The sequence below is a fragment of the Geospiza fortis genome, unplaced genomic scaffold (genome assembly GCF_000277835.1).
Source record: "Geospiza fortis unplaced genomic scaffold, GeoFor_1.0 scaffold148, whole genome shotgun sequence".
In the NCBI taxonomy this organism is placed as follows: Eukaryota; Metazoa; Chordata; class Aves; order Passeriformes; family Thraupidae; genus Geospiza; species Geospiza fortis.
In genome coordinates this window covers 125,909-136,821 of record NW_005054655.1, presented here as the reverse complement: position 1 = coordinate 136,821, position 10,913 = coordinate 125,909, and the positions used below count along the sequence as shown (strand labels likewise).

Here is a 10,913-nt window from a genome sequence, read left to right as displayed (position 1 = left end):
AGGGGATAGGTATTGGGAAATTATTGTGAATAAAGTACAAGTAGTTTTTAGTATAAAAAGATAACACCAGCCTGAGGGTGTGGAAAAAGTAGAATTTTGGAAAAGTAGAATTTTGGAGTTTTAGAATGGGGGTTCAGGAGGCAAGATGGAGGAATCTGGGCATGTCCTGTCCTTCTTCTCCTTCTTGGCCTCCACCTTCTGCTGTGATGGTGACACTTCTGGATCGGTTTAGAGACAAACTGTCTATGTAGGTAATAGGTATTGGAAAATTATTGTGAATAAAGTATTTTAGTATAAAAAGCCAACACTGCCCTGAGGGTGTCCGACCTGCCAGACAGATCTCAGCAGGACAGACAGACAGACAATGTTATAGATAACAGCAAATAAACAACCTTGAGAACCAGAGCCAAGGAATCCTGACTTCTTCTTCAGTCTCAGGGCTGGGAAAAAGAGACTTTCCAGCACCTCGGGGTCACCTCCACACCAGAGACCAGAGACCCCATCCCCTCTGAGCCTCTGAGTGAGTGTGGCTCTCCCTCAGCCCTCTGACATTTCCTGGTGTGCCACATCCAGCCCAAGGGCTCTGAGGGGGACAGGTGAGCCCTGTGCTGCTCCCCTCTCACAATTCAAGGGCAAAACCTGCACTGTGTGGGTCAGCACAAGGTGGGGGAAAATCCTCTGCCATTATACTTTCTCTCTTCGGTCTACTCTTGTGTTTTGGATTTCCTTCCCCCCCCTCACCTGGATTCCCTCCCAGGCTGCTCAGCCTCTCCCCAGCTGGAATTCTGAATGAGCCCTGGGAAGAGCCTGGCTTTGTCACTCTGCAAAATGTGGGTCAAAAGTCTGCAAAGTGGTTTGTCACAGAGAGTGCCTGGGTGTCGTTTGTCACACAGAGTGCCTGTGTGTCATCTGCCTGGGCAGATGGGGCTGAGTCACTGCCTCACTCCCTCACTGCTGCCTCAGGCCTGCTCCCTCCCAATCCCTCCTTCCCTTCCCTTTTCCTTCCCAATCCCTCCTCATTCCCATCCCTTCCTCCTCCCCAGTCCCTTCTCCTTCCCATCCTTTCTACTTCCCAATCAATCCCTTCTGCTTCCCATCCCTTCTTCCCAATCCCTCCCTCCCTCCTGCCTCCCTCCCTTCCTCCCAGTCCCTTCTCTTTCCCAATCCCTCCTCCTTCCCAATCAATCCCTCCTCCTTCCCATCCCTTCTCCTTCCCAATCCCTCTTTCCCATCCCTCCCTTTCTCCCAATCCCTCCCTTCCTCCCAATCCCTGCTTCCCATCTATTCTCCTTCCCAGCCGCTTCTCCTCCCCAATCAATCCCTTCTTCTCCCCAACCCCTTCTCCTTCCCAGTCCCTTCTCTTCCCCAATCCCTTCTCCTTCCCATCTCTTCCTCCTCCCAAGTCCCTTCTCCTCCCAATCAATCCCTTCTCCTTCCCATCCTTTCTCCTCCTCAGCCTCTTCTCCTTCCCAGTCCCTTCTACCCAATCCCTTCCTTCCTTCCCAACACCTTCTCCTTCCCACTTCCTTCCCCCAGTCCCTTCTCATTCCCATCCCTTCCTCCTCAATCCCTTCTCCTCCCCAATCAATTCCTTCTTCTCCCCATCCCTTCTCCTCCCAACCCCTTCTCCTCCCAATCCCTCCCTCCTTCCCAACTCCTTCTCCATCCCAATCCCTCTTTCCCATCCCTTTCTCCTTCCCATCCCTCTACCTTCCCAGTCCCTTCTCCCCAACCCCTTCTCCTTCCCAACCCCTCCTTCCCAGTCCCTTCAACTCCTTCTCCTCCTCAGTCCCTTCTCCTTCCCAATCAATCCCTCCCTCCTTCCCATCCCTTTCTTCTTCCCATCTCCTCTCCTTCCCAATCCCTCCCTTCCTCCCAACCCCTTCTCCTCCCCAACCCCTTCTCCCCAATCCCTTCTCCTCCCCAACCCCTTCTCCCCAATCCCTTCTCGTCCCCAGTCCCTTCTCCTCCCCAACTCCTTCTCCTCCCCAACTCCTTCTCCTTCCCACCCCCTTCTCCTCCCCAATCCCTTCTCCTCCCCAATCAATCCCTCCTCCTTCCCATCCTTCCTCCTCCCCAATCCCTTCTCCTTCCCAATCAATCCTTCCCTCCTTCCCATCCCTTTCTTCTTCCCATCCCCTCTCCTTCCCAATCCCTTCCTCCTCCCCAATACCTCCTTCCTTCCCAACCCCTTCCCCTTCCCAACCCTTTCTCCTCCCCAATCCCTTCTTCTTCCCAATCCCTTCTCCTGCCCATCAGAGGCTGCCTGGAAGAGCACAGTGACACCAGGAGAGCCCAGGCCACTGCCTTGTGACAATTTCCCATTTATTTTCTGTTCCTCTTCCCCAGCACAGCACCTTCCACATCAGCTGCCCCTTCTGAAGCGAGCAGGAGTTTTAATTTCCTTCATTTGCCTCCTGTATTTGTCTTTGATGAGAAGAAATCATAGTTGTGAATGGGAAAAAAAGGTAAAAGAGGATTTTTGACCTCCAGGGTGTGGGGGGAAAGCTCCCATCCCAGCACTTCCATCCCTGTTTATCTGGGGGTGCATCCCCTCAGGCAGCCTGACATTAATTCACCTTTACAGGGCATTAAATCACACAGAACTGAGCATTAAAAAGCCATGGTCAGGAGAAGGCTCCCAGCCCTGGTGGAGTGCGTGCTCTCCATCTCCTGGCAGGGATCAGCAGCTGCCAGCAAAGAGAGCACACCCTGTGCCCATCCCAGCTTTGGCAGCAGCCAGGAACAGCCTGGGCAAAACCTCCATATTACCCATAATATGGGTAAAAAACTCCATATTCCAGGTAAAAAACTCCATATTATGGGTAAAAATCTCCATGTTCTGGGCAAAAACCTCCATATTATGGGTAAAAAACTCCATATTATGGCTAAAAACCTCCATATTCTGGTCAAAAACTTCATATTCCAGGTAAAAATCTCCATATTATAGGTAAAAACCTCCATATTATAGGTAAGAACATCCATATTCTGGGCAAAACCTCCACATTTCAGGTAAAAATCTGCATATTATGGGTAAAAACCTCCATATTATAGGTAAGAACATCCATATTCTGGGCAAAAACTTCATATTCCAGGTAAAAATTTCCGTATTATGGCTAAAAACCTCCATATTCTGGTCAAAAACTTCATATTACAGGTAAAAATCTCCATATTATGGGTAAAAACCTCCATATTATAGGTAAGAACATCCATATTCTGGGCAAAAACTTCATATTCCAGGTAAAAATTTCCGTATTATGGCTAAAAACCTCCATATTCTGGTCAAAAACTTCATATTACAGGTAAAAATCTCCATATTATGGGTAAAAACCTCCATATTATAGGTAAGAACATCCATATTCTGGGCAAAAACTCCATATTTCAGGCAAAACCCTCCATATTATGGGTAAAAATCTCCATATTCTGAGCAAAACCTGCATATTCTGGGCAAAACCTCCATATTCCAGGTAAAAATCTCCATACTTTGGGTAAAAACTCCATATTTCAGGTAAAAACCTCCATATTTCAGGCAAAAACATCCATATTATGGGTCAAAATCTCCATATTCTGGGCAAAACCTCCATATTTGGGGTAAAAACCTCCATATTATGGGTAAAACCTCCATATTATGGGTAAAAATCTCCATATTATGGGTAAAAACTCCATATTTCAGGTAAAAACCTCCATATTCTGGGCAAAACCTCCATATTTGGGGTAAAAACCTCCATATTATGGGTAAAACCTCCATATTATGGGTAAAAATCTCCATATTATGGGTAAAAACTCCATATTCTGGGTAAAAACTCCATATTTGGGGTAAAAAACTCCATATTTCAGGTAAAACCCTCCATATTCTGGGCAAAAAACATGCACAGGAATGGGGAAGAGTTTCAGGCAACACCCACACAAAAATGGATGGTTTTTGTTTCACAGCACTGACTTGCAGGTAAAATACTCCAAGAGCAGTTTGATTGCCCTAAAATCCTCATCCCTGCTTCCACAAGTTCCATGTGCAGAGGAATATGGGGGAAAAGCCCAGAAAATGGGACTGATGTGGCCTTGGAGAGATCACCCAGCCCATCCCTCCATCCCAAAAATGATCAATGGAAATTATTGTACAGGAACAGCCCAGGTGAGCTTGGGATCGGGGCAGAAATGGAAATTATTGTGCAGAAACAGCCCAGACAAGGTTGGGATCAGGCAGAAATGGAAATTATTGTACAGGAACAGCCCAGATGAGTTTGGGATCTGGTCAGAAATGGAAATTATTGTGCAGGAATAGGGCAGAGGCTGATGCAGCCAAACCAAAGTTGGGATCTGGGCAGAAATTGAAATTATTGGACAGGAACAGCCCAAACAAGGTTGAGATCTGGGCAGAATTATTGTACAGGAACAGCCCAACCAAGGCTGGGATCTGGGCAGAAATGGAAATTATTGTGCAGGAATAGGGCAGGGGCTGGTGCTGCCCAACCAAAGTTGGGATCTGGGCAGAAATGGAAATTGATGCACAGGAACAGGGCGGGGGCTGGTGCTGCCCAGCTGCTGCTAAAGAACTCACAGGAGTGACAAAATGACATTTTTTCCCCTTTAATGGTGTGAGCAGTTGGTGTTTGCCCCCAGAAACACCAGAAATGCCCTTGAGCAGAGCCCTCCCCAGGGAAGGAGCAGAAGTGGAAGGGTTTCTCCCCCTGACCTGTTTGTTGGTGACTCCGGGGGGCAGGGTGCCGTGTTTGTAATCCTCCAGCAGCTGCACTGCCTCCTTCAGCCGGCTCTGCAAGGGAATAAACGCAGAATAAACGGGGGAAGCCAGGAAATCCCATAGGGAACCCTGGGGGGAAAGGGCCCCAGGGATCGTCCACCCGCATGGGCAGGGACACCTCCCACTGGCCCAGGGGGCCAAAAATATTATATTAATTATATATTATATTATATTATATTATATTATATTTAATATAATATAATATAATATAATATAATATAATATAATATAATATAATATAATATAATATAATATAACTATATTATATAATTATTACTATATTATTATATACTATATTATATAATGTATTACTATATACTATATATTCTTTTTTATATCATATTGCACTATATTATATTATTATATACTACATTATATTATTGCATCATCTATTCTATATATTACATTGGATTAACCATTATTTCTATGACATTAACTACCATTTCTATTTCCAAAATACCCACATATAATGATGCACAATTAAATATATATATAATTACATATTATATAACTGTGCTCATTACGGGGACGTGGCTTTGTCCCTGCAGTCCCCTCCCCTCTCCCCGAGCAGCCCTGAATGGAGAGCTGCAGCAAGGCATGAATGGGGCTGCTGCTATTTTTTCCCCTTCTCTTGAGGAAATCTCAGTAGTTACTATAACAACCCTGGCCAGATCCCATCTCGTTTAGGATGGTAACAAACAGCAAACAAAAAAGCTCAGGCTGGCTTTTAAAAATCTCAGTCTCCACAAATTCCCTCTCCCAGCTCCATGGGGACAGAGGGGAACTGTGGGAAACAGATTCGTAAAAAACGTTCCAAACTTAACAGAAAGTTTACACGGCATGTATCTGCGTGCAAACTCTAAGAGAAGAAATACCAACTTCAAAATATATAAAATGAGACATTGTTCAGAGAAAAAACATATATATCTGCAAGCAAACTTTAGGAGAAGACATACTAACTTAAAAATATACAGAAGAAGAGACATTGTTGAGAGAAAAAACATATATATCTATATGCAAACTTTAAGAGAAGAAATATTACCTTAAAATATATAGAAATATATAGAATAAGAGACATTGTTGAGAGAAAAAACATATATATCTATATGCAAACTTTAAGAGAAGAAATATTACCTTAAAATATATAGAAATATATAGAATAAGAGACATTGTTGAGAGAAAAAACATATATATCTATATGCAAACTTTAAGAGAAGAAATATTACCTTAAAATATATAGAAATATATAGAATAAGAGACATTGTTGAGAGAAAAAACATATATATCTATATGCAAACTTTAAGAGAAGAAATATTACCTTAAAATATATAGAAATATATAGAATAAGAGACATTGTTGAGAGAAAAAACATATATATCTATATGCAAACTTTAAGAGAAGAAATATTACCTTAAAATATATAGAAATATATAGAATAAGAGACATTGTTGAGAGAAAAAACATATATATCTATATGCAAACTTTAAGAGAAGAAATATTACCTTAAAATATATAGAAATATATAGAATAAGAGACATTGTTGAGAGAAAAAACATATATATCTATATGCAAACTTTAAGAGAAGAAATATTACCTTAAAATATATAGAAATATATAGAATAAGAGACATTGTTGAGAGAAAAAACATATATATCTATATGCAAACTTTAAGAGAAGAAATATTACCTTAAAATATATAGAAATATATAGAATAAGAGACATTGTTGAGAGAAAAAACATATATATCTATATGCAAACTTTAAGAGAAGAAATATTACCTTAAAATATATAGAAATATATAGAATAAGAGATATTGTTGAGAGAAAAAACCATATCTATCTGTATGCAACCTTTAAGAGAAGAAATACTACCTTAAAGATACTATGGAATAGGACAGACATTGTTGAGAGAAAAATAGAACTGGAAATAAATTTCAAAAAATGGCTTTACAAATAAAACTAAATACTTTTAAAAAACAGAGCTGTGAAAAATATATTGTAATCTGTTCAACAGGGAACTTTTGCAGAGAAAGGAGTGAGGAAAGTAGATAATATGTATAAAAATATATACTATTATAGAGTATGCATAAAAATATATACTATTATGGAGAAAGAAAGGGGAAAATCCTGAGGGGGACAAAAGGGTGGCCCAGAAAGTGAACAGAATGTTAAACCCCGCTGAGGAGATCCTTTCACACAGCTCTGAGCTGCTCACGTGCCTTCACCAAACACCCCCAAACTCAGGGAAAATTCAGGGTTGCCTCCTATTCCTTCTGGAACACTCAGGCAGGTTCTTTTAACCAGAACCTGCAAAAATCCAGGTTTTTTGGAGCAAACTTTGCCACATGAGCAGCTCCAAGGGCCAGGCAGCTCCAGCTCCTCTCCCTGTTCCCTGCAGCTCCATCCATGGCTGCTGATACCAACATTTCCCTCCACCACAGCTCCATCCATGGCTGCTGCTATCAGCATTTCCCTTCAGCTCCATCCATGGCTGCTGATACCAACATTTCCCTCCACCACAGCTCCATCCATGGCTGCTGCTATCAGCATTTCCCTTCAGCTCCATCCATGGCTGCTGATACCAACATTTCCCTCCACCACAGCTCCATCCATGGCTGCTGCTATCAGCATTTCCCTTCAGCTCCATCCATGGCTGCTGATACCAACATTTCCCTCCACCACAGCTCCATCCATGGCTGCTGCTATCAGCATTTCCCTTCAGCTCCATCCATGGCTGCTGATACCAACATTTCCCTCCACCACAGCTCCATCCATGGCTGCTGCTATCAGCATTTCCCTTCAGCTCCATCCATGGCTGCTGATACCAACATTTCCCTCCACCACAGCTCCATCCATGGCTGCTGCTATCAGCATTTCCCTTCAGCTCCATCCATGGCTGCTGATACCAACATTTCCCTCCACCACAGCTCCATCCATGGCTGCTGCTATCAGCATTTCCCTTCAGCTCCATCCATGGCTGCTGATACCAACATTTCCCTCCACCACAGCTCCATCCATGGCTGCTGCTATCAGCATTTCCCTTCAGCTCCATCCATGGCTGCTGATACCAACATTTCCCTCCACCACAGCTCCATCCATGGCTGCTGCTATCAGCATTTCCCTTCAGCTCCATCCATGGCTGCTGATACCAACATTTCCCTCCACCACAGCTCCATCCATGGCTGCTGCTATCAGCATTTCCCTTCAGCTCCATCCATGGCTGCTGATACCAACATTTCCCTCCACCACAGCTCCATCCATGGCTGCTGCTATCAGCATTTCCCTTCAGCTCCATCCATGGCTGCTGATACCAACATTTCCCTCCACCACAGCTCCATCCATGGCTGCTGCTATCAGCATTTCCCTTCAGCTCCTCCTCAGCAGCAGCCCCAGCTCTGTTGCAGGGTTGTGCCCCTGTTTCCATGTTTATTGGCGCTTGCTGCCTCTGCTGCTGCCTGTGGGATGAAGTGTCACTCGAGATTTTACAGCATCCCTGGTTAAAAACAAACCCACAACCATGGGGGTTTTTTTGGGTTTTTTTTTTCTTCCCGGAGTGTCTCATTCCTTGCAGAGCCCCTTTCCTCAGAGGGAAAATCTTCGAGCACTTCTAGCGGTGGCTGCTGGGGTCTGAGCTCTCACCGAGGGGTGCCAGACAGACCATCTGCAGCGGGGATGTGCTCACGGCTCAGCCCTGCCAGCAGCAGCAGCTCCTGCAGCCCTGGGGACAGCACCGAGCATGGCTGGGCAGGGCAGCACAGCTGGGAACAGCTGGGACAGGGACAGGGGCAGCACGGCCAGGGCAGGGACAGCACAGCTGGGAACAGCTGGGAACAGCTGGGACAGGGACAGGGACAGCACAGCTGGGAACACCTGGGAACAGCTGGGACAGGGACAGGGGCAGCACAGCCAGGGCAGGGACAGCACAGCTGGGAACAGCTGGGAACAGCTGGGACAGGGACAGGGACAGCACAGCTGGGAACACCTGGGAACAGCTGGGACAGGGGCAGCACAGCCTGGGCAGGGCAGCACAGCTGGGGGGGACAGGGAATGGGACCAGGAATGGGCCAGGGCCTGGGACTGCAGCTCTGAAACGAGCAGGGAGTGGGCCAGGGTTCAGATTCCAGCTGGAATGGGCCAGGGAATGGGCCAGGGCTGGGACTGCAGCTGGAATGGGACAGGGAATGGGCCAGGGCTGGTCCCTCAGCCTGGGCAGGTGGCTGTGCCTGTGCCACCCCAGCTGGGATGAGCCCCCATCCCCGGGATCTCTGTGGGTTTGGATCCAGCCCCTGCCCAGGGGCGCCTGGGCACAGACTGGAGTCAGCAGGGCCAGGACAGCCCCTGCAGGGACCTTGTGGAGAGGAGAGCATGGAACAAGCCCTGCCAGCTGCTGCACCCACCCCAGCCCCTGACCAGTGGGAGGGACAGAACCACACAGCCCCAGAATCGCTCAGGATGGAATTCTGAGACCAATCCAACCATGCCCAGCACTGCCAGGGCCACCACTGCCCCTGTCCCCACATCCACAGGGCTCTGAAATCCCCCCAGGGATGGGGACACCACCCTGCCCAGGCAATCCCAATCCCTGACCCTCCTTTCCATGAGGAAATTCCTGTTGGTGCCCACCCTGAGCCTGTGACACGCAGGGCACAGCAGGGCAGTGCCAGCACCCTGAGAGCCCAGGTGTGACACACAGGGCACAGCAGGGCAGTGCCAGCAGCCTGAGAGCCCAGGTGTGACACGCAGGGCACAGCAGGGCAGTGCCAGCAGCACCAGCCCAGGTGTGACACCACCCCCACGCAGAGCCAGGCCTGCATCGGGCTCTGGGGGCACCAGGGAGGGGCTGGGCTCAGGGGACAGCCTGGTGTCACATCTGGGATTGTCACCCTGGGACTGTCACCCTGGGATTGTCGCACTGGGTCAGGGGACAGCCTGGTGTCACCCTGAGTTCACCCTGGGACTGTCACCCTGGGCTCACACTGAGATTGTCACCCTGGGACTGTCACCCTGGGATTGTCGCACTGGGTCAGGGGACAGCCTGGTGTCACCCTGAGTTCACCCTGGGACTGTCACCCTGGGCTCACACTGAGATTGTCACCCTGGGACTGTCACCCTGGGATTGTCGCACTGGGTCAGGGGACAGCCTGGTGTCACCCTGAGTTCACCCTGGGACTGTCACCCTGGGCTCACACTGAGATTGTCACCCTGGGACTGTCACCCTGGGATTGTCGCACTGGGTCAGGGGACAGCCTGGTGTCACCCTGAGTTCACCCTGGGACTGTCACCCTGGGCTCACACTGAGATTGTCACCCTGGGACTGTCACCCTGGGATTGTCGCACTGGGTCAGGGGACAGCCTGGTGTCACCCTGAGTTCACCCTGGGACTGTCACCCTGGGCTCACACTGAGATTGTCACCCTGGGACTGTCACCCTGGGATTGTCGCACTGGGTCAGGGGACAGCCTGGTGATCTGGGGGGATGATGGATGCAGCTGGGGGGATATGCATTGGGGGGATGCATTGGGGGGATGGATGCAGCTGGGGGATGCAGCTGTGGAGGTGCAGCTGTGGCCCAGCCCAGTGTGGGCCCTGTCCCTGCTCCCCAGGATGACACAGACACACAGACACCAGACTTGACTCCAGCTGGCCCCATTGTATTGGATCCACAGTGACAGACAAGAGGAGCCAGAAACTTTTTGTTCGAGTGGAGCCAGCAGCTGTGACACTGAATAAACACAGACAGGCAATCTGCTGAGTAAGAAGGTATGGTTCATATAAATAACATACATCTAATCCTGCTTCCATCTCAGCCCCAAATATGGCAATGCAAGATGCTCTGCAGCTCCAGGCTCTGAACAATGAGACACAGCAAAGGCAGACGGGAGGCAGCCCCTGGAGCTCTCCTGGGTTCTGATTTCACTGGGAATGATTGTCAGCCCTCCCTCCTTCCCACAGAGTGCCAACAGGCTCGTGGCACTGGGTGAGTCCCCTGATCAGAATATCTGCTGCCCCATGGACCTTCCTCATTCACAGCAATTCAATTATTACTGCAATCATTTGTCCCTCCCACATCCCCATCCAGGCCCTGAACTGGGACCTTCCTCATTCACAGTAATTAAATTATTACTGCAATTATTTGTCCCTCCCACATCCCCATCC

General features: G+C 47.8%; 1 protein-coding gene across 1 annotated transcript in view; it reads right to left on the bottom strand.

Moving 5' to 3' along the window:
* SFXN5 (sideroflexin 5) overlaps positions 1–10,913 on the bottom strand; it is a 101,605-nt gene that overhangs the window by 86,261 nt on the left and 4,431 nt on the right. The window contains exon 3 of the mRNA XM_031064918.1: positions 4,694–4,771. Within this exon, the coding sequence (XP_030920778.1) occupies positions 4,694–4,771 (78 nt within the window). The remainder of the gene's footprint in view (positions 1–4,693; positions 4,772–10,913) is intronic.